This window comes from Ursus maritimus, unplaced genomic scaffold (genome assembly GCF_017311325.1).
Source record: "Ursus maritimus isolate PB19 unplaced genomic scaffold, ASM1731132v1 scaffold_9, whole genome shotgun sequence".
Classification (NCBI taxonomy): Eukaryota; Metazoa; Chordata; class Mammalia; order Carnivora; family Ursidae; genus Ursus; species Ursus maritimus.
Window position 1 is genome coordinate 33,845,337 of NW_024427107.1, and position 25,177 is coordinate 33,870,513.

At 35.1% G+C, this 25,177-nt stretch overlaps 1 protein-coding gene across 1 annotated transcript in view; it reads right to left on the reverse strand.

Moving 5' to 3' along the window:
- CNGB3 (cyclic nucleotide gated channel subunit beta 3) overlaps positions 1-25,177 on the reverse strand; it is a 131,784-nt gene that overhangs the window by 100,884 nt on the left and 5,723 nt on the right. Inside the window, exon 3 of the mRNA XM_008689117.1 lies at positions 19,753-19,879. Coding sequence (XP_008687339.1) covers positions 19,753-19,879 — 127 coding nt within the window. The remainder of the gene's footprint in view (positions 1-19,752; positions 19,880-25,177) is intronic.

Genomic DNA, 25,177 nt, shown 5'->3' on the forward strand with positions numbered 1-25,177 from the left:
TTTTTATATTTTCATAATCTACGAAAATGAATTTTTTCCACTTTACCAGCCATGAGCTAATAATTATCTAAATCATAGTTTATGCACAGAATATCTATCCCTCTTTTCTTTTAGATTCAGATGTTCACTGGCTATAGAAAAGTCTCTGGCAAGTGGAAGGAAACAGAGTGCAACTGGAACTTCAAATTTTAAGTCTAAAATGACAAAATATGTCAACATTGGTACTATTATAGAATTCATGGGATTTCATTTATTTCAATGTTGAAGCATTTCCTGAAATACATCTAGGGCTCTAACACTAAGAATAATCCATACTTTTAATAAATTTTTATTATTTATTTAGAAATTATTATATTTATAAATACTTATTACTATTTATTAATTTTATATTTATATTTATACATGTATGGCCATGTAGACCATATCTACTAATTTTTATAAATTATGGATTATTCTTAGTGTTAGAGCCCTAGATGTATTTCAGGTGCAGAAGGTAAGCTTTGAAGGACATCTCAGAGTCTTCTAATCCAATTCTACTTAAATAAGAATACTTTCTGCACTGTGTCTAGATAGGTACTTATCCAGTCTTTCAGGATAGATCCTCTGTTGACTTCTTGAGGTAATTTAAAAGACTGGAAAAATAAGAAGATCATAGTATAATAGTGTATTATCTCAAATCGCTCTCTTACTGGACAATTGCTATCATGCCATTTCATGGTAGATTTAAAAAAAAATTATTCAATAGATAATCAGTTGGAAATGGTCATTCCCCTGCAGTATTTTTTGTATTCCTTGTTATGTATTTTACAGTTAAAAACCTTAAATTATTTTTAATTGTTAGAAATAACTACATAAGTATTTATTGAGGACTCAGAAAATACAGAAAAATGAAGAAAAAACAATTGGAGTTTTAGGTATACTAGTGAAAGAAAATCATTATTAACATTGTGGTGTATTATTTAAATTCTTGTTCTGTATACAGGTTGAAAAACATTTGAGATTAGGTGATATGTACAAATCTCTATTCTCCTTTTTATTATTAATAATATAACATTTTTATAAAATTAGAATTTCCTTGTAAACATTTTAATGGTTACATAATAACCATATTTAATGTATATACTGTAAAATTCTTTCTAATCTTTTTTCATATCATGGCACACTGGAAAATGAGTATTTTTTTTTTTTAAGATTTTATTTATTTATTTGACAGAGAGACAGCCAGCGAGAGAGGGAACACAAGCAGGGGGAGTGGGAGAGGAAGAAGCAGCCTCCTAGTGGAGGAGCCTGATGTGGGGCTCGATCCCAGAACGCTGGGATCACGCCCTGAGCCGAAGGCAGACGCTTAACGACTGCGCTACCCAGGCGCCCCTGGAAAATGAGTATTTTTAAGACAGGCTGAGGTGAATAGATGAAGCTTGAGGCCAGTGGCAACTGCTCTGGTGGTCTGGTCATGGAGACAGACCCTGTTATTATCTTTGAGGGCTGAGAAGATCAGTGATTCTGTAATCCCATCTGCAGTAGTGCAATTTGTAAGGCTTCTCCATATTCTTCTATCATTTAAGATGCTTATACATTTTGTATTATTACAGATAATCTTGCAATATCATCTTTGACCATGAAGCTTTTTACAGATTTAAGGACATTTCCTTAAAATAAATTCCCCTAAATGGTAGCACTGAATATTCTGGGGTATGGCTACTTCTAAGAATTCTGATACATGTTGATTGTTTTTCTAAGGGTGAGTCATAAAATTTTGAGAATGTCTATTTTACCCTGTCTTTTCTATATTGGAAATTCATCTAACAACATTTCTGCTAATTTGGTAGGCGGAACAATGGCATATAATTTTAATTAGCAGATTTTGGTTACTCTGCAGGTGAATGGTTTCACATTTACTTGTAAGTCACTCTTTTCACTTGTTAATTGCTGGTTTGAGGTTATATTCTTTTTCTTATCTCTTTGTATGAACATTTCATATGTTATATATATGCAAACATTTTTGTTTATTTAACATAGAAAGAAGTTTTAATTTTTGTTTAGTTGAATTACCACATTTTTCTTTGTCATTTTCTAGCTCAGACAGTTCTTCATGTATTTGATAAAGATTAATTTAAATTTTCAAAAATTAATTTTGTTTGAAGTTTCTTTTGCCTGAAATCTACTTGGCTCCTTGGCCTGATGAGAGGACCCAAACATACTCTTTTTTTTTCAAATAGTTCACCACCTAATATAATTCTTTGAATAATCTTTCATTTTCTTGTGATTTATGATGTCATCTTTATTTTCCTTTGCTGTGTTCTTCTTTTCCTATTAATCAGATTCCTATTTCAAGCAAGCCTAATTTATCTGTCACATATATCCAAATATTTACAAATAATATAAAATTCTTAACTCATAGTTTTATTACAGAGATCCATTCCCTTTCACTTGCAGGTATGGGCAGAATGGAAAACGTGTGTATTGTATTGGTAAGGAGAGATGGGGACGGGGATAGGCTGGGAAGAAGAAAATAAGAGCTTTCTGATAATTTATTTTTCCATTATAGGAATTAAATGAGTGTACACAACTGAATTTCTTTTCTATCATTTCTTCTACCCCTTGGTCATTGTTTCCCTTTGATCTCTTTTCAGCTTTACAATTATTTCAATAATGTATACTGCTGCATTACATCTAGTGGGAGGGCACTAGAGGGCAGTGTAAGTGCATGTTTATGGCTACAAAACTTGACAGGGCTCAAAGGCAGCTCTGAACCAAGTTCAAGTTTTGTTGTGACTGACTGCTGCTGTTCCTCTTTTTCTTAACTTAATCCATGCTTTGGTTCAGCAGTCTATTGCACAGTAGGAGCCAGTGCTGAGCAGACTGTTGCATACTGCCGTGGAGCTTGTACAACTAAGTAAAGCCTCGTTCTGGTCTTACCCTATGATTCACTCATTCACTCATTCATATTTTTCAACAAAGAGTGAGTCGAAAAATATATCTGAGTGTTGGATTATGAATAATTTTTACTTTCCTTTTATGCTAGTTGTTCAAATTTGCCACAGTGGACAGATGTAAAATATACTATGAAAAACAAAAAACACTATAAAAATAATATTTCATATTGTTTCTATAAGTCAAAACTTATTGCAAATTATTAAAGGATTGTGTTTATGATAGGGACAGAGGGGGAAGAAAAATCCATTAGACTGCATTTTTCTATATTGTTAGCAAGGGATGCTGAAAACTTAGCTATAAGGCACTGATGGAGCCAGTGGAAAGTGCTGGTTGAGAAGAATAGAAAGATGTAAATCACTGGAGACTAGGCTGCCTATGTGACAAGTTCTGCCTCATGCAGCTCCTCATCTCCAAAGCCTTGTAGCTTTTGCCACTTCCTTGTGGGCATTGCTCTGAAAGACTTTGTGCCCAGGCTTTGGAAACCACATCAAGGACTTGGAGGTTTCTCTCTAGCAGATTGATCTCTAGCTGATTTGATCCATTGTGGGAGCTGACACAGTGAGCTCCACGTCAGGGGCACTATAGCTGTGATGTGTTCCAAACTGGAACTCAGAATACAATTTCTCACAGATTAGTTCTATAGTTCTTTTCAAGCAGCTCTGTTCTAAGTAAATTGTATTCCATAGGCCTACCTTGCATCTAAGTGTTATTTTTAATATTGGAAAACGCATTGGGAGTTTAAAAACCATGAGTGACTTTCAAAACGCCATCTTTGCTTTTCAATATGGGGGGTCATCTGTATGAGAAAATGGCAGGGAGGTAGTAGTTCTCTTTCATTCAGGGTTCACTGGCAACCCTGGAACTAGAACGTGGTATTAGCAGCTACCTTTAAGGACAGGTTAGAGTTAAAAATTAAATTTGGAATTAAGTTAAATTAGGCCATGTCCAAGCATTTAAAGCTATCCACAGGCAATAAGCCCCTCCCCACACTTTTCAAAAAGCATCTCGGAAGGAGAGAATTGCCTAAGAATTCTAATTATCTGCTGAAGTCCTTTGCCAATATTTCACTTTGAGTAGAATTCTCATATGTATTTATGTCAGTGAGTAGGCAGCTTTTTCCTTTGGCCAATTAAAACTCAAGTCTTGGGAAGTTTTTATTTTTATTGTTCAAGTTTTGTTCAGTCTTTTGCTGAATTTATCTGCCAAAATTACACTATGGGTCAGTAACTATTTAAATTTTTCAGATTGAATAAACCTCAGGTGTGAATAAAAGTAAAAGGTGGCCCCTCCAAAGATGTCCACACTCTTATCTTTGGAACCTGTGGATATGTTATGTTAATAGCAAAAAGAACTTTGCAGGTTATATACTTTAAAATGGGAGATTATCCCAGTGGGGCCCAATTTAATCATGTAAGCCCTTAAAAGCAGAAAACCTTTTCTGGTTGCAAGTAGAAGAGGTGCTACATACAAAACAAAACAAAACAAAAATCAAATCCAAATACTGAGGAAAAGACTGGATATCAGGGACATACCCAATGTGAATACATAAGGATTCAGAGAAGAGTTATACTTTGAGCTTCTGGGATGGAGCCACATATAGTTTACACATGGTGTTGGAGGCTTTGGTCTCAGGGTGGGCAGTGAGAAGATAAGTTGCTAGGGCTGCTAAATTTGTATTTGCCTCTAAGCGTGGAGTAGATCCAAATGGGATGGACATAGTGAGATAAGGAATAGGAACAGTGGGTGATGCAGAACCAGATGCTGATCCATAGAAACCAAGACAGAAACTTGTTGTTATACCTGGCTACATTTCACCCAGTCACTGATGAGGAAGATTATTAATTTGAGAATTTTCTTTACTGAGGTCCTAGAGGTCCTACACTAACAGATCTAAGTTTGTTATTTTAATTGTAGTTTCTTATAAAATTAGTTGTTAAGAATCAGAATAAGAAGTTCCTTTCATATTGTGGTTTATATTCCTCAGTGAATGTTTTTAAAATTGTCTTTATAAATAGGGAATGCAGTACGTTTTTAGGTCCTATGAAAATCAAATATCTGATATAAGGAGATTGGATTGATTGAGTAAAGATCACTCTGCCTAAGAAGGCCGACTAGGCAAACAGCCCCTCTTCTCAGATTAATGTCTGAACAAGGCCTATTTAAGTCTACGTGAACCATATGTTACATTTCCAGTTCCTTTCAAAACACATGTTGGTATGGTTTAAGCAAAACATTCATTACTTTAAAAAATACCTCTGATTCTAATTTTAAAAGCATGTGAGTAAAGGCATTGCTCATTAGTGCGAGAAAAGCACTGCACTGAGTTCCAAGTGGGTAAAAGTGCAACAGTCTTGAGAGCCCTTCCATGTGGCCACCATTTGTATATTAATTTTTTGGGGAAGCAAAACCTTTCTTCAATTAGCTTTGCACTGAATAGAAGGCTTACTGTGTTCCACTGTTTGGTGCTTTCGTTATGTGGCCTGATGCCTACTGAAGTCCAGATTTAAACCATCGTTTTCCTTTCACTCAAGTCTTAAATCACGTCCTAGACTCTGAGGTAAACACCTAGTGCAATCACCTCCTGATTACAGTGCTTTCTCCAAATCTGGTTATCACATGAGTCATTAGAATGATTGCAAGTGAAACCAACAATTGCAGAGAGGAAATCGAATGTGTAACTTCTATTTCATACACTTATACTTGTGGAATCAGTTAAAGCATGAGGGTTCAATTTTGTTATTGACCCCAAAGAGCTTAAAAGCACATTAAATTGTGAATTTGCTATGAGCCTTTGGAAAAGACTTGGTGGTATTTTGTGATAAAAACAATTGTGAAATAAGACATGGAATTTAATCAAATATATTAATAGAAAAAGATATGCAGCTACATAAATTAACTTTATGATATTTTAAATTTATGAATTTAAAATGAAGTCACAAATTCATGGGAAAAACCGTAGCTTCCCTCCAAAATTATATAATTTGGAGATCCCATTCAGTCATTTAGCATATATTTATAAATTTAGAAGTAAACATAATGAAGCCTTTCCCTCAAGTAACTTACAACCTTTATAAGGGGTAGGTAGAAATATACACATTTTAAAAATACAGAGTATGTCAGGTGATGATAAATGCTACAGAGAAAGACAAATCAGGGTAAGGGAGATGGAGAGTGAAACGGACTGCTATTTTCTATAGTGGTTAGGGGAGGCCCCTCCAATAAAGTGACATTTAAGAAGAAACACTGAAAGAAGTAAGGAGGAAGTTATGTAGATATCTGAGGAAAGATTGTTCTGGTGTGGTTGGGCCACAGAGAGAGGGTAAAGTGGTGGGATCTAGGGTCAGAGAAGCAGGGGTAGCCTGTGAGGCAGATACTGTTGAGCCCTGTGGGCCATTGTGGAAACTTCAGCTTTTACTCAATGTTGTATGGGAAACCATTAGAGGATCTGGAGGAGAAAGGGATGATTTACATTTTAACATCATCACCTGGGCTACTGTGTTGAATATAAACCATAGAGGGACAAAGAATAGAAGCTAGGTGAATGGTTAGGAGGATATTGTAACAGCTACTAAGAGATGAATGACTAGGGTAGTAGCAGTGGATGTGCTGAGATGTGATAAAATTCTGATTATACCCCAAAGAAAGAGCCAACATAATTTGCTACTGGATTGGCTGTAGTGCATGAGAGAAAGAACAGGTGAATTTTTGGCATGAGCAAATGGAAGAATGAAGATGCCTTATACTAACATAATGAAGGCTTCAGGAGGAACAGGTTTGGAAAAGGTGAAAAAAATTAAGAGTTGATTTTGGACATGTACATTTTGACATGTCTAAGTAGACACTGAAGTAGAGATATTAAGTAGGCAATTGGAATTCAAATTGGTGTTCTGGAGAGAGATTGGACTAAAACTATAGATTCGGGAGTCATCAGCGTGTCAGTGTTGCTTGAAGTCATCGGACCAGATAAAATCAGATACTAAGGGTATGTAGGTAGAGCAGAGAAGGGGCCTGAAGATTGGGCTTGCAGTCTTCAAAGTTTAGAGGCTGGGAGATGGAGAAAAGAGGCCAGTGAGATAGGGCATCAGTCAGAGAAAATGGTACCTGGGAAGCCAAATGAAGAGAGTGTCTCAAGGATGGAGTGAGGGATCAACTGTGGATTGCTGCCAATGGTTCGAAAAAAGTAGAGCTAACAAATGGCCATTGGCTTTGGCAGTGTAAAGGGCATTGTTGACTTTGGTAAAGGTGGACAAAACCAGTAAAAACTTTCACAAAAGTAGGTAAAAGCTATTGGAATGAAGGAATCAAATTCTGATTACAGGTTCAAGAGAACATGGGAGGAGAAGAAGTAGAAAAAATGAGTATGGGTAACTGAGATTTGCTGTAAAGGCAGGAAGAGAAATAGGACAATAGCTGGCTGCTCATGTTGGAGCTAAGGGAGGCATTTTGTTGCTATTATTTAAATGTGAGGAATGCCACAACATGTTTATATGCTTATAAAAATAATCCAACAGAAAGAAAAAAATCAGATGTTGCAGAAGAGAAAGGAAGTAATTGTTGGGAGAGATGTCAGTGAGTAGAGGAAAGGGGATGAGCACAAAGTGAAGGAGTTGGCCTTAGATACAAATATGTTCAGCTCGTATGTTGTGATAAGAGCAAAGGCTGAATAAATGGCTACAGATACAGACCCTGACACCTGTTACAGTTGGTGGTGGAAGAGATGTGGAATTTCTCTTCTGATCGCTCTTATTTTGTCAACTTATCCCCTTGCTGCTTTTTCCTATAAAACATAGTTGTTACTCTATGTCTGTCAATGTCTTACAATAACTAGTGCTTGGCTGTGCTCAAAGAGTCCTGTTTCTCTGAGCTGGATGCTCAAATAAAGGCACGGGTGAACAATTGCATATCAACAACCACAATGAAATGAATCATCAGAATGCGTAGAAACAATTTACCTAGCCGACAGCTGGCACACAAACTAGTTGTTAGACTGTTACTTGTCTCAGCAGCATTAGGGTGAACATTTATTGGTATAGAATTATTAGACACTTAAACCCTCAGTTTCACGTTTTACTATATTATCTAACAAACTGTCCAGGCACTATGGGATGCTAGAAGATAACAATAAATAAAAACATTACCTTCCATTTAAGGAAGAACGGTTAAGCATTTCATGGGTAGGAAAGAGAGACATATTTGAAAAGATTCCTATATTTAAAATGTGGACAATTTTAAGGCAAAAACTGTACTCATAAAAATTCCATCAGAATTGAAACATACGTATGTATTTCACTTTGTGATTCCCCTTCCAGGAATCTACTTGAAGTAGAGAAAACACACAATGTTTTATTCACAAAGCAGTTATCTTTGCTAGATGCTAGATCCTGTGCTAAACATTTGAGATAAAATTTTGAGATAAAATTGTCCTTCTGGCAATTGCCTCACTCTAGTAAATACGTAAGGCATACCTTTGTTTGCTGACATGCGAAACATTCAAGGCCCTTCCTTGCTCAGAAAAGGAGAAGAAAGTATGGGAGAGTCTGATAAGCTTCCCCATCCTGACTCCCCCCACAGGCCAGCTTACTTTAGGTTGCTTCTCTTAACTCACCCGCATGGCGTTTTTGCTGCTTCTTGAAAATCTATATGCTGCAAATCAATGTGCCAGTTTTGCCACTTCCCATGCCTGAAACTCTCTCTCACTAGGTGGAAATCTCTTTCTTTTCTTTCAACTCTTTTGTCTGCTGCTGTCATCTGGTAGGGAGGTATCATCCCCTCAGTCTCTACTCCTTTCCCCTCATTTTGTTCTTGCCTCCTGCTAATGCCAGTCCAGGTAGACAAATCCCTTTCTTCTTCCCAAGGGGATAAAGATTTTAAGAAACACAGTGAGTCTTCCATTTATTCTCTCTCAATGGGGAGCTTCCATTTTACCTATTTTAAGCAGATCTTCCAGCCTCCATCAGTCAATTAACTTTCAAACAGAATCAATCAAACCACTTTTCTAAGCTCTTGCTATTGATGCATATTCGAACTATTATAAATGCATTAAAGAGATTGGCTACAAAAACATGCTAGTCACATGGAAGACTGCTTATTAAATCATGTCAGACAGAGATACATAAAATAAAATATCTAAAAAAGACTACAATATAAACCCAAATCCAAAAATTAACAATAAAAACAGTACTTGAAATAAATGCAATAAATTTGTTAAAGACACAAAATATTCTTCTTATAGTTTTGATTCTATCCTTTATTAAGTGCTTTACACTGGAAACAGCATTAATGAATGTTTTTCCTATAGACCACACTTCTAATTCTATTATGGAATTATATTTTTTAACAGTGACCTTGTTTAGAACCAATCTACTATTTCCAAGCAGAGACGGTAAACCGATTACCTATAGCTGTGTTTTTATGGCCTATAGTTCAAAAGAATTTCAATTTATTTTGGTAGTATTCAAGGTATGGACTTCTAGAATTTGGGGTTTTCTGGGGAAAAAAAACAACATCAGATGATACTGGCATCATTGGACGCACTTTTCCACGTGGCAACTCTCAAATTGGCTCTTTGTAGTAAGGAAGAAACTCTAGGTGTACTCAAGTTCACCTCACTAGCCCCTTCTCTCCTGTCTCTTTTATCGTTAGGCTTGACTTGTTTCCATATCTGCAGTGTTTTTTATTCATGGGCCTTCCTTTCTTCCTAGTAATCAGAATTTGTCCACTTGCAAATTTTCAAAAATTTCAATCAATGCATCAATCATCCTATGGTTCCCTTCATTTTGCTAGGTAAAAATGAATACCCATTTTTAAGCAGTCATAACTTGGGTGTCATAAAACAATATAAGATTGTCTAATTTCCTTCTTTCTATGCCAAGAAGAAGAAAGTAGACACAAGTTTTATCTGCTCTGGTTTTCTATGGTAACAGGCAACTAATTTGTTGTCTCTCCATGATAAATTGTGAAAATAATTTAAAACAGGACCACAAACTGTGTCTGTAGTCTTGTTCCTCTCTCAAGGCTATTATGCATACTCACAAAATTTTTGTCTTTTGTCTGCTGACTCATGTCTAACCACCTATCAGTAAATTACTCTTGCTGTTTCTGATACTAGCCTGTTTCATCTTGGTATACCATATCTCATTTCTGGCAGCATTATTAATGACTTTAGAGTAGAAAGCACAGATGGAATCTCTAGCAAGTAATTCACCACCAAATATACACTTATATGTATTTGCATAATATATGCATAATATATGAATATTATTTATAATATATGCTTATATATACACTGCTAATAATCACCTTTTTTTCTTGAGGTAAAGATGGTCCTTCAGAGTGCACCGTACTGAGTATCAGGATCATTGTTTTACTCCTGGGATTACATGATGTATTGGTTTACTCTATACTATTAATTAAGTACATTGTACTTTTGGTATTACATTTTGAAAAGAGGAAAATGAAATTAAGGTAGTGACATACCACAAAGATATCAAGTTGATTGAGTCATTAACAATCTTAAAGTATCTTAATGCAAAACAAAATTTAAATGCCTGTCATCAATCCCAAAATAAAATGATTAATCCCCCCAGAAAGTAGCAATGGATATTTAGGTTTTTTTTTCTTTTGCTTATGATTTTTTTAAAAAATGCAAAGTCTTTTTTATCCTCATGTGTAGCATGAGGGACAGATCCAATTTTAGTTTTTTTCCATAGGACTATCCAGTTACTCTAATATCACTTATTTAAATCTATCATTTTTGTGCTGATTTTAGATACTGACTTTATCAGAAACTACATTTTTACATGCAGTTAAATCTATGTCTGTATCTTCTATTCTATTCTATTGGTTTATCTATTCATGTGCCAATACCACACTTTTTTTTTAATTACAGAGATTTAAAAAAGGTTTTAGCATCTGGCAGAACTAATGCTACCTCTATTACTATTATTTTTCAGGGTCTTCCTGGCCATTTTTGTTTTTTCTTCCAAGTGAACTTTATAATCAAATTTTCTAGTTAAAAAAATAAAGAAAAAGGAAAAAGCCCAAAATAGAAAAGCAAAACAAAAATACCTGACACCCCAAAGATACAGATGTAGTGAAGAGAAGGGCCATATACACTCCAATGTTTATAGCAGCAATGTCCACAATAGCCAAACTGTAGAAGGAGCCAAGATGCCCTTCAACAGATGAATGGATAAAGAAGATGTGGTCCATATATGCAATGGAATATTACTCAGCCATCAGAACGGATGATTATCCAACATTTGCATCAACATGGATGGAACTGGAGGAGATTATGCTAAGTGAAATAAGTCAAGCAGAGAAAGACAATCATCATATGCTTTCACTTATTTGTGGAACATAAGGAATAGTAGGGAGATCTTTAGGAGAAGGAAGGGAAAAATGAAGGGGGGGGAATCAGAAGGGGAGATGAACCATGAGAAACTATGGACTCCAGGAAACAAACTGAGGGTTTTAGAGGGGAGGGGGAGTGGGGAGATGGGCTAGCCTGGTGAAAGGTATTAAGGAGGGCACAAATTGCATGGAGCACTGGGTGTTATACACAAACAATGAATCATGGAACACTATATCAAAAGCTAATGATGTACTGTATGGTGACTAACATATCATAATAAAAATTAAAAGAAATAAAGTTAAAATAAAGTTAAAGAAAAATAAAGTTAAAATGAAAAAAAAGATTTTATTTATTTATTTATTTAAGGGAGAGAACATGAGTGAGAGAGAGAGAGTGAACAGGGAGAGAGGCAGATGGGGAACGAGAGGCATACTCCCTCCTGAGCAGGGAGCCCAATGTGGGGCTAGATCCCAGGACCCTGGGATCATGATCTGAGCAGGAGGCAGATGCCTGACTGACTGAGCCACCCAGGCACCCCAGGAGAGAGAGAGTCTTAAACAGATTCAGGCTGAGCGCGGAGCCCATCACAGGGCCTGATCTAAGGACCTTGAGATCACAACTTCAGCCAAAACCAAGAGTCAGTCGCTTAACCAACTATACTACTCAGGCAACCCATTCCTGAGTATTTTCTTATTTCACTCATGACTTCTTTGTTGACCCGGAGGTCACTTAAAAGGGTGATTCAAATTTTAATTATGTGAGATTTTTCTCCAAATTTTATTTTTTTAAGTTAACTTCTAACTTTGCAATGTGGTTAGAAAATATACTCAATATGATATAAAATCTTTAAAATTTGTGAGACCAACTTCATATTCTAGTGAATAGTATCTCTATCCCGGATATATAATAGAATCACCTGAGGAGGTTTTCAGACATACTAATGTCTGGGACCCACTCCAGACCAATGAAGTCAGAATTACTGGGGATAGAATGCAAACATTTGTATTTTTAAAGAGCTCCTGGAAGATTTGAAAGTGTACCTTGGCATAGTATCTCATGAATTTTTGTAATGTTTTATGTAAACTTAAAGCAGCTGCATTCTTCAGTTACTGAAGAAATAGTTACTAAAGAATGGATATAAGGGTTCTGTAAATGTCCTTTAGATTTAATTTGTTAATTGTGTTGTTCAAAGACAGCATATCTTTAATGACTTTTAAAATATTTGCTCTATTAATAAACAAAAAGAAGTATTTTAAAATCACTCTCTCTAGGAGTATGGAATTATCAATTTCATTTTCTTTTTTTTTTTTTTTTTAAAGATTTTATTTATTTATTTGACAGAGAGAGACAGCCAGCGAGAGAGGGAACACAGCAGGGGGAGTGGGAGAGGAAGAAGCAGGCTCATAGCAGAGGAGCCTGATGTGGGACTCGATCCCGGTACGCCAGGATCACGCCCTGAGCCGAAGGCAGACGCTTTAACGGCTGCGCTACCCAGGCGCCCCCTCAATTTCATTTTCTAATTGAAAGAATTGCTTGTGTCCTTTCTCTCTCTCTCATCTACTATCTTTGGTACTAAAACCATATAAATTTAGCATATGGAGGTTAAATACTTTGCTTCAACTAATTTAGGTTTTTTCAAAATGTTTTAACATATACATTTAATTAAGAAGTTCTAAAATTAGTCAAACTCTTAATTCTGTTGTATGCCAATCACCTCACTGTAGAGGGTATAGTTAATTCTATCACAATTTTTTACCCCCAATTTAGACATTATTATGATTATCTTATGGTATAACTTTTTCTATTTATCCACATGCTTGCATTTTCTTTGCTCACTTTTTGAATCTCTGTGCTGGATAGTTTGTTTTCAGGCAATAGCATTTCTGTTCCTTTTTACATTCTCTCATGTTACTGAGAGTGGCTGAAAGCCTGGGAACCTTATTATTGAGAATTCCTTGTCAGGAGGGTTCTGATTTAGATTCCACCAATGACAGACATTTGTAGGAGATTTGGAAGTTGAAAGGAAAGCACAATTCAGTTTTTATCTGGCAGAAAACTAGAGCATACTTCCCCAGAAGCATCAGTTGCTTCTTGAACCTTGTTCGGACTCTATTTTCTACTGCTAGTCTCCAGTTTTGAATTCATGGGGAAGCTGTGGCTGCTGCTTTCTGCACTTACCTAATTTCCGTGTTGGAATCTCCACCTTTGAACTTTGCTCTTCCACACTTCCTTACAACAATTTTTACACTACCACATTTCTTGTATTTAATTTCTTTCATCTTGAAATATTTAGAATAAACTCTTTTTTCCTGATTGATACTTGACTAATCCAATTCAAGTCTTTCCTTCTTAGATCATTTTTCTTTTCTCTGCAGTACATGAAATTTTTCTAAACTCCCTTCATTTTTGTTGGACTGAAAATATCTATATTTTACCCTTATTTTTGAATAATTTGCCAGGTATAGAATTCTAGATTACTTTTAGAATCTTGATAAAGTCATTCTACTGTCTACTGGTTTTCATTGTTACTGTTGAGAAGTCAGATATTAGTTTACTTCTCCTATTTTAGGTAGTCTGTATTTTCTTTCTGGCTAAGTTAAATACATTTTTTTTTGTCTTTTGCACTTTTAATTATACTATTTAATTTTACTAGAATATATTTAGGATTAATTAATTTTATTTATGCTGATTTATATTCATTTGGTTTACAGAATCTGAACATTACTGTCTTTCTTCAGTTGTATTCCCTCTTTGAATATGGATTCTCCACCATTTGATTTATTATCTCCTAGAATTCTGACTATATGCATTTTGTGCCTTCTCACGCTCCCTCCCTGCTTCTTAATCTCTCTCTTATATTTTTCCATCTTTTTCTCTCCATGGTACAGTTCTAGTGATTTCCTCAGATCTATCATCCACTTTACTGACTCTTCGACTTTGTCTACTCCGTCTGGCTCACTGACTTCCTAATTTTAGGGATTATATTTTTCATTTCTGCATGTTCTGCTTAGTTCAATTGCAAAAATGCCTTGCTTTTCTGACAATTTCTTGTTCCCTTGCCGTATTTTCAATCTTCTCTTCCATTTCTTTAAATATATTTAATACACTTATTTTTAAAAGATTTATATATCTATTTTAAAAAGAGAGAGTGAGAGTGGGGGGAGGGGCAGAGGGAGAAGGAGAAGCAGACTCCCTACTGAGCTTGGAGCCTGATTTGGGGCTCGATCTCACTACCCATGAGATCATGACCTGAGCAGAAACCAAGAGTGGGAAGCTCAACTGACTGAGCCACCCAGGTGCCCCAATATACCCCAAATGATGCCATTATTTTATGTGCTGTTTTTGATCATTTTACCATCTGCAAATATTAAAAGTCTAATGTTGAAGTTTATTGTTTCTGCTGTATTGTTCACAGTGATTTGTTTCCTCATGTATCTTGTTGATAGTGAATTCATGTTCATTAGAACTTTATCTGTGTGGATACTTTGAGACATAGTTTTGAAGACTATTTCCTTCCAAATTTTGTTGTTGTTTTTGGCAGATATGTCAGTTCTTAAACCTAACCATTTAAAATATTTTATTTTAGCCTCAATCTTTTTTTCTAGGATACAGATGTCACAGGAATTCTGGTTCCAGATGTATTTGAATAATGCTTATGGCTAAGAATTCTTTTTCTTTCCTTCCCTTTCTTTCTCTTCCTTTCCTTCCTTTTTGTCCCCTCCCCTTCCTTCTCTCCTCTCCTCTTCTTTTCTCTCTCCTTTCCTCTCCCCATTTAAAATTTCTTTCCTTTTTTTCCACTCAGAGCCAGGACAAAAACAAAGACTATTTCTCTCTGGAGGATAGTTTACCTTCCAGTGAGTTACCCTTTAGAATTCTAGTTTTATGGAGGAGTCTCCAACCTGTCCTCATATGTAGTTTAACCCCAGGTTTTGTCTCATTGATTAAACATTTTAACTCAGATCTCGGCCATAAAAGTTTGGAATAAATTCTCAGAGTAAACACCAATCCATGAAACTTTCTAACAATAGAATTATTTCCCACAAGCTCAGGCATGAATTCAAATGTAGGTTTTATATTTTATCTAGTATTTTTAATTATAGTCTCCCCATAGAATTTTCTATAAATGTTTAGTCTGCCATACTGCTAGGAAATAGTAGCTAGCAATCATTATTAAAACAGATGCCAATCTGTTTTTAAAAGTGTCTACAATGCTTAAATATAAAGGTATTTCTTACCACAGAGGAAAATTTTAATTTGGGGCTTAAAGTAATAGTGCATCATTTTTATTATGCATTACATAAACTTGGTAAATATGTAACTGACTTCCTTTTTTTACAAGCTTTTAAATTATTCAAGTATAAATTGTATTTTATTTTGGTAAACTCGATAGCTGACGTTCCTTTTCTATTTCAACTATAAAATCACATATGGATTTTTAAGCATCTTTACTGCAGTGATTCTTGCTTTTTCTAGCTACAAGACAATAAACGGCAGTGTTTATGAGTGCTGATAAGATTCTGAATTCTATTCTGTCCTCATTGTTCCTGCTGTGAAATGATTGCCTATTTTAAAACCACCCAAATAGAGACTGATTGCTATTATGAACAAAGAAGACTATTCATAGAAATAACCTTCCTTCTTGGCATTATGGGTAGCAATGGTGATGAAGAGTCATATACTACACTGTAAAAGTCAGTCTTGCAGTGCATCCCAGTCACGGACTCTGAACGTTTCACTCACTTGCTTGTTCATCATTTAACCACTTAACCTATCAGCCATTCAACTCTGTCTCCTTTACCAGACATAGCTATTTGATGTTTCCAGGCAAAACACATCTTCTTTTGCTTGCTATTCATTAGTGTCCATCAAAATATACTTTTTTATATTAAAAAATAAGAATGTGCTGAGATGGAATGTCAGAAACAGGCCGTTTTTCTTGGTAATGGACAAATAGCATCAATGGGACCTTCCAGGGGTGAACCTCATGTCTTTCAGAAGCTAAATGATTCATCTGACAAGATAATGAATTGGTTGCTTTTTTTCAGGGAAGATTTGCAAAGAATTTCTTTTTCCTGGATAGACAATTTAGAAAATGTTGTGAAAGGATATAAAAAGAAAGGATAAAAGAAAGAAAGCTAGTTTAATATAAACGGATTCCAGCCAGAACTGTGGACATGTAATACTTGGATATCTTGAAAAATATCTCCTCCTGGGCTGACATGTATTTGAGATAAATATTATTACTGTGGCTAGAAAATTAGTTTTAGGTTTTATTTAGAATCTTATTGAAGGCTGGATGAAAAAAATCACAGAAGTGATTTTTATTTTATGAATTTACATCTTTATAATAATAATATAAACTTTATTCACCTTTTTGTGTTTATATAAATAGCTAAATAGACATAATATCTGAATTTGGCTTAAACGCATATCTATACTCTTTTATCCTTACAAAACAACATTTGAGACCCTTGTCACAAGGGAACATTACAAAGGTTCTATGTTAAAGAGTTTGGGGCTGGGTTGGTGATGTCTTAGTTCAGGCTGCTGTAACAAAGTATTAGGGACTGGGTACTATGTAAACAACAGAAATTTATTTCTTACAGATCTGGGAACTCTAAGTCCACGATTGGCTTGCCAGCATAGTTGGGTTATGTTTAGAAATCTCTTCCAGTTTGCAGGTTGGGACATGACCTCTTTTTGCCCTCAGACTCAAACTGAAACTTTGGTTCTTTCTTGGTCTTAAGTCAGCCAGCTTTTGCACTGGAACTACACCTGCAGTTCTGGTTCTTAGGCCTTCATATTCAGACTAGAACTACACCATTGCCTCTCTTGGGCCTCTAGCTTTGCTGACTGAAGATACTGGGACTTCTCAGCCTCCATAATCATGTGATCCAATTCTTTACATAAAAATCTGTTATATAATATATACCTACAGATTTACTATATATACTATAGTATACATAGTACAGTATATATATACTGTTAGTTCTCTTGGTATCCATCTCTGCCCATCTTCTGAATATGACAGAAATTAAAGGTGTAATCAATAATATCAAACTGTGCTTCACACACAGAGACAACAAAATCTATGACATGCATTCTCTTCAATATTTATTGATCAGCCTGGACACATAATCCCTATTCAATACAGGGCTTAAGGCAGAAGATAATGTAAATGCACTTAAAGCAAGAAATCTACTTTTAAATTTTATTTATAAATAACTTTTTGCAAATTCAAAAATTGAGGTGAGAAGCAGCCACGCACAAGCATCTATTGCCTGCAATCAATCAAATCCTTAATGTTTTTCTAGAAAAAAGAAACTTTTTAAAACCTGGCTTGCTCAAGGTTAAAGACGTTGATTTTTAATAACTGCAAATACCAAAGTGATCTTTACTCATTGAGAGTACTGTGAAATAGCACTGTCAATTGGAAGTTATTTTATAATTGATATTTTCTAGTGATGTATAAAAACCCTGCTGTCTAGGATTCTAGATATGATACTATTAATGCCTATGAAATCAAAACAGGAAGGCTTTGGTAAGTTGTACATGGTATTGGGACATTAGGATTTCCATATTAGTCAAAAGTGACACTGGAACTTCTAGTGACCCTTTAAAGTTGCTCCTTCAATGCAGCTGTTTTTCACTCATTCTTGAGGAAAAGTGTGACCAGCCATCTAACAATAAAGTAAGAGTTTTAAGCTAATTTGGATGTACTCAGTTTGTCAATAATTCTCAAGCCACTTTGCTGCCTATATTGCAGAAAGAATAATCAATTATTCCAGAGAAAAATCAATTCACAGGTACAAGAGACTGAAATAGGGCCAGTGTGACTGGAGTAGAGGGAAAGGAAGGTAGGGGAAGAGACAGACCAGGCATGGTCTTAGAGGTAATGTCAAGGAGTTTTGTGTTTTTGAGATATGCTGATTGACCCACTTTCTGGGTAATTGAAAGTTTTCCATTTTCATATTTCAGAAAAGTACAATACTGGAAATGGATTTGGGTTAAGAGGAATATATCCCTCAAATGTTAGCTATGGCTTTTACTTCAGTCCTTTGAAAACATACCTATCACCATTGGTTATTACAAAAAATAAAGTATATTAAAATAAATGGTAGAAATAGAGATTGGTTCAGAAGTTTAAGCCGTTGATTAAAGTAAGTGTATTGATGAGAGGGAGGAAAAAGTTCCACTGAGGAATTTGAGTCTTGTGCAGTCCAATCTTGGCTGAGCTGACCCTATTACTATAGGCAAACTAATTAACCTCCTTGTGCCTTGGCTGCTTATCTGTAGAGTAAAGATAATAATGACCTAAAATTACTGCAAATCATTCTATAAATACCAATAGTTATAAAAATAATATAAATAATTACTTAGCTCAGTTGTAAGATTTTAGTCTTTGTCCCAGAGTTTCATGTTTAAACTCTTTCTACCTAAATAGTATGTCAGGTTTAATTTTTGTCAAACAGCTTTTTACATGTATGCATGTGGTAGAGTGAGCTCTTGTTTAATTTTATATATAGCCAAATTTGTATTTACTGAAAATGCACTTTCTCTTTCTGATGCCTATCGTTCATCCTGCAATACATTGGGTTGTAGATTATCACTATAACTCCTATTGGCAGCACATCATTTAACAGTGGAGGAGCTGCTGAGAAAGAAGTGCGGAGAGGGATTTGGGGGGAGGAATAGATAACTTCTAATTTCTTTTTAAATGACAACTCTTTTTGCCTGTTAAATAAGAGTATGCTTTTATTGTTTCATGAGCCTATTGCAATTATATTAACTATAATTAAGCAATTCAAATTGGATCAGCGGGCACATAATAGCATGCCAAGAAGTGGCAAAATGAAGGGGCTCCTAGTTGTGTTTTATTGTGGATTCACTGATTCACATTGAAATTGTCATCTCTTTTGTGATATTTCCAATAATTTTGTGGAAAATGTTTATAAAACTGTATTCCTTCAGTGGCATACAGATTACCTGTTTCTGTAATTATTCTTGGTTATCATGCCACACTTTCTTTAGTAGATGAAAGGAAATAATAATTAAACAATAAAATATTTACAGAATTGGAATGACTTTCTTTGTGAACTCGGAGAAGAATCATATGTTGTCTTCAATTCCTTCTTTTTAAAATTCATGCCTAGTAAATATGTAGGCTGTTTCCATGATGATATTAATGACTCAGACATGTGACTGCCATGTTTTTGCTAGTGTGATTTGGCCTATAGCCAAACAGCTGCCTAGAGATCCTGGTTAGTGGCCAGGACTAGCTAGTAAGGAAGAGTGAACTGGATAGAAGAAACCAGCTTTAACTTCCAGCCAGTTCCTCTGTGTTATGTGACTACTGTTGTCCTGACCTTTGCTCAGCTAAAGTAGGGAATAAGCATTTGATTTCTTCAGTGCAGGCTGAGCAATATATCTAACGTGTATTATGTGTTTTATTGGATTCTTACCTGACTACGACTTCTTTCCCAGTTTCCATTTCTTTCTGCTCTGGAAGTATTCCTTTTGATTCTGTCAGATTTTGATGGTCAGGGTTTGTGGTCAGATCTTTGAGCGAATTTTTCTCGGAGATTTCATCTATGGAAAGGAAACAACATATACACAGAAGAATATATGCCACTCTTGATAAGCCATATTGGACAGCATAAATTACAGAGACGCTGCTTGCTTCTCTAAAACAGTCTTAGGAATGCCTCCTCTAGGATTTCTGCTAAAACAAAGTAGGACCTTATGCAGGAGAAGTTACCTTGTAGATATCTTCAGGCTGATAAAAAGTATACTTAGAGTTGGTGTATTATGTAACAAAAGGTTCATATAGCATATTTCTCTTAGAAACTAGCAAAGCTGAGATTAATAAGGAATAATCATTCAAAAGGCCCTTTTCAGTTCTGCAAAGTATTATTCATAATTTGTGGCTGAAACTGAAGTCTCATAAAATTCAGAAAAATAAAACAGGCAGAAGTGATATCATTGACATTATTTTAGAATTTTGCATTCTAATTTTTTAGTGAAACCAATTTTTGTTTTTGGTTTGACCATCTTTAGCTATGACATCCTTTTTGAATAAGCAATGCAAGCTAATATGTATTAGCTTAATTTTCAGTCCAAAAATTAAAATTTTCCCTTCAAGCCTACAAATACAATTTCTAATTAATATAGTTTAAATTGTAGTGTACAAAGAGAATAATCAATTCACTGGTAAGTATTTGGATTATAGAGAAGATTTTAATGAAAGTAAATGGCCTAATGTAAAAGGAAAATATAGAAGGAGCAAAGAAATAGAATGAACAAAATTTAATAGTTATTCATTGTCCACAGTTTCTAATTTATTTTTAATTGGATGCACTGTGCTTAGGAAATTAGAATCAATGCTCAAATCGTAACTTTTATTTTTTGTAATAAACTATAATTGAAAAAACTTAAGCCAATCCCGTATTGAAAATCTGGATTCACAAAAATGATAAATCATGGGTGTGATCACTCACTTTCACAAAAGTTTTTACCATGTAAGTCCTTTAATATGAAAATTCCTATGATCCATCTAAAATCTTCCAGTGTACAAAACTTTTCAGGAACATGTTTCAGGAATAAAGGGAATCATAAAATGGACTCACTACTGAGAGTTTTAAAAAGTCTATGACTAAGAAAGCTTAAACCTCTGGATTTCCGAAAACAAGTTTCTTCATTATGTATCTCCTACGTACATTTATTTAGGAACTATAGTAATTTTAGCTAAAAGATAGAAACCACAGTAGTAGCTTTAAATGAAAAACCTCCAAATTCCTAACTTTACTTAGGATACAAAGGACCATTACTATAATCATGTCCTTGGAGTCTGTGTCTAAAGACTATATTCCAGATGAAATGTTTCCACGTGTATGGAATCTTACTGAGAGTGCAGGATAGGGTCCCTTTTATACAAGCACATGTGGTACACTAGTGAGCTTATCAGTATTGAACAGATTTCAGAGTAAAAAAATTGCATTTTCAATATGTCATTTTGTACTAAGAGGCTTTTGGTAGAAATAAGAGAGAAGAACCTATTTTCCCTATGTATTTGGGTCAAGCCATATTTTCCCATTTCTCCTTAACCAAAAAAAAAAAAAAATCATTTTTCAGATCTCTAACATTATACTACATTGCTGCCTAGGAAAGTGACAGCCAAATTTTTTTCCTATGTCTACAAACACTGGGGTAATTACTTTAAGATCTTTTAAAGCAGAGTTCTTAACCTCTGGCCACAGATGTCTAGTACACTCATGGATTGGAACTTTTGAGACTGTATGATGCATATACATTTTTTACACGGAGAGGATTTAAGGTTAACATGAGCTCCTCAAAGAAGTCTGGGCCAAAAAAGGGTTATGAACCATTGTGTTCACATATTTTTCTAGGAGCACTTGCATCCCTGCCCCTAAATTAGTATTGAAATAGAGCATGAAATATGAGAAAAAGAATCATAAAAAAATCCCTCCTAAATATATAAAACAAGCAGAATCTGTAAAACAGAGTATTTCTTAAGAGGCTTTTATTGACCATTTCTTATAAAAGCATGTGAATATAAGCTGCATCACATACTTCCATTACTCATTCAAGCTATAGCATATGCATTACATTTACAGTATTACTTTTCTGCTAGTACCAATTAAATGACTGACTATTCTGTAACAGTTCTTTTCTTCCCTTCTAATAAGGAATTTCTGTTTATCATCATAACATTTGGATTAAACTAACTCTAATTAGATCCTTGTACCTTACCAGATCTTTTCTAGACATTACCAACCCCTTCTAAAATGACACTGCCTTTACTATGGCAAGTGTAGGCTATTTAAAAATTAATTCCAGCCTAATTTGCTTTGTGGATAAGCATTTTAATTACAAAATAAATCCTTAATCACAGCTCGTTGGTGAAGATAAGAAACCAGTTATTGCCCATTCTTGGATTCAAAGCAGAACAACTTTAAACATACTCATGAGAACTTAAAACAAAAGGATCACTGTCAACTATAGTCAGTGTGGGTGTCTTTTTATCCATGCAGCATGTTATTTGTTTGTGGGAACAGATGGTCAGATTGTTTGCATCATCCTCATCACGAAAGAAATCTAAAATACACTGCAAATCTTGGTCTGGCATCTGGGTGAATTTTTGTCAACCTCACACTGTAGTTTTCCCCAGCTTCACACATGGACAGCAGGATTCCCTCTTTTGTGGCTGCCCAAATGAATAGTGTATATCTTTTCTGCCAACTGTGCTCTTTGCACATCGTGTAGCAATTGCCAGATCTCATCAGTACACTTAGTCAAATTCTGCCCTGGAATGTGTGCCCACGGCAGATAGAAAAATCTGGAATTAAAGTGTTCTGATATGGTTGCTTTTATTGGATGTGCAAGAATGAGTATTGAATCTGCCCTCCACACACCTGGCTGATTCTGTCTTTGGCCTGGCAGCGTCTCACCCTGGACCTCCGTAATACCGTTTCAGACTGTTTGGCCCCCTTGTAGCAGCGCATTGTAGAGACCTGTGCAGGTGTGAAACATCTGCTTCTGTCTTCAAGTGAGGAAATAAGTGATGCAGAAAGCCATTAACCTTCCACATTTTATCAGTGGCACTAAATAATTGCTGGAAAAGGAGGAATCCAAAGAACCTAATTGGGTTCCCTAATTGGGAATAAGGTTGTGAATTAGACAGGTGTTGGTTCAGTTGGCTTTTTTTAGATGGATATAAAAAGGAAAAGACTTGAAAATGCTTTCATTTGTTGGAATGTTTGATGTGGGTGATAATATCATTTGGTTGGATTTCTAACTCTTAAAACCCCAAATACATTGTGGGTTCTGTCTCAAAAACAAACCTCCTTTTATTAGATACCAACAATATCTGAGTAATCAGGTGTTAGGTGAATTAACAAAAACTAAGTCTAAGTACTTTGATTACATGCATAAATGACACTATCATTTTCATCTTAATGAATGAACGTTTGGAATAAAATGATGAATAACACAGTTTTAAGAGTGTATAATTTATGATTATTCTCTGGTTCTCAAGATTGTATTTTTGACTCAGCCTGTGTTTAATTTTGTAGTTACTGGAATATATAGTGTTCTTACAATAATTTTAATTATAGCAATTTGACCATACTTGAAATTTTATGATATCTTTGTGGATTGTCAAATGGCATGGAGGAAGCTGACAAATGTTATAGTGACACGTATAAAATGGAACCTGAAGGAATGCCCTAACATGCCACAGAATTTGAAAAATGTAATACTGTACATTAGAAATGCTCATGAAAACTATAAAAAATCCAGAGGAGAAGAAATCAGAGTAGGTGAGAGTTCCGGAAACCATCTCATAAGGAATGGTTAAGGAACTTGGGGTCTTTAGCTAAAGTACCAAAGACCAACTAGAGACATAGCAGTTATTTCAAATTCTTTGCAGAGCTGTTGCATAGAAAAGACTTAGTTCATATATACCAGAAGGCAGAAGAAAGATCCATCAATGGGATTTACAAAACAGACAGACAAAATCCCAAACATTCTAACAACTAAACTTGTCTAATAGTGAAACATATGGCTTTGTGAGGCAGCGAAAGGTATGCAAGCAGATGCTGGAGACTGCATTAAGGGAGGTAAGACGGAGTCCTTGCATTGGGTCAGAGGTTAGAAGTCCTCTAGTCAGCGTTAAGTGCCAGAAAGTCCTGAAAGGATTTTTATATTTAGGCAGTTTTTTAAAAAAAATTTAAGATACATCATCACAAGTAAAGTAATGAATAAATCAACAAACAAAAAATACAGATCCATCTAAGGTAGCTTTGGTACTGTGTCAGGATGAAGGATCCTGTCCTCTCTTAATGTCATGCTTAGTTTCAGGTACTTTTGAACTGGGATTAATTATCTAGAAAATACATTTTATGTCCATGGATTAAGGAGTGTGGTGAGTTAGTGGTGTTGGGTACTAAACACAGAACTCTAATCCTTACATCACTAATTCTCTGGGTGACTATGGATAAGGTGCTTTTCTATAATAGTTTCCTCATCCATAAAATGAGAAATACTTGTGTCATGGGGATTTCTGTGAGGATTAGATAAAGACTCCATTTAAGAAAAATGTAATATAAACACAAAGTGTTCCACTAGCCCGACTGGGGTAAATTATCTTTTTTTTTAAAAAAAATATATTAACTCTTTCAGATCTGCACAGTATTGACACATATGAGACATGCAGGAGATTTTATTTACTTAACAGTGTTTCAGGAATCAGGAAACCAGAATGCAACTTCTTACAAATAGCTATATTCTGTAGCAGAAAAAAAGCCTAAAAGCATAGTTTGATTTAATTGAATTGTGCAGATATATTTAAATCATGCAAACTATAAAATATATGGCATTTTATCAGAAAAATTAAAAATAAAAATAAAAACCATCCAATCCACATTAGCTTGAGTTTCTTTTCAGTTTATAAAATAGGCGGAAACTGAGGAAGTTTTGCAGTTAAGAGTGTGGTCTTCTGTTTGATATTTAAAACAAAGAATAATCTCTATGCTTAACTTCTCCTAGCTGATCAGCTCTCCTTGCCTCTTCATCTTTAGCAAGACAGCTCTGTTCTGTATTATACACAGGAATGGTTATTGATTGTGCACACAGATGGGCACCTGACCTAAAGAAGGTGGTCAGTCCACAGCTGGCTGGTGATTTGGGTTGTAGGCTGTGCCCAGTGGGAATGATGTTTGTTATCTAAGTCAGTCAGACCATTCTCTCTGGAATTTAGACTGGGAAATGAGTAGATGGGAGTGAGAGCAGTCCAGGGTAGACTGCAGAGAGAAATGCTGCAGTCAGTTTTTATTTCAGTGATTTAAGAAGAGAGTATTCAAACATTTT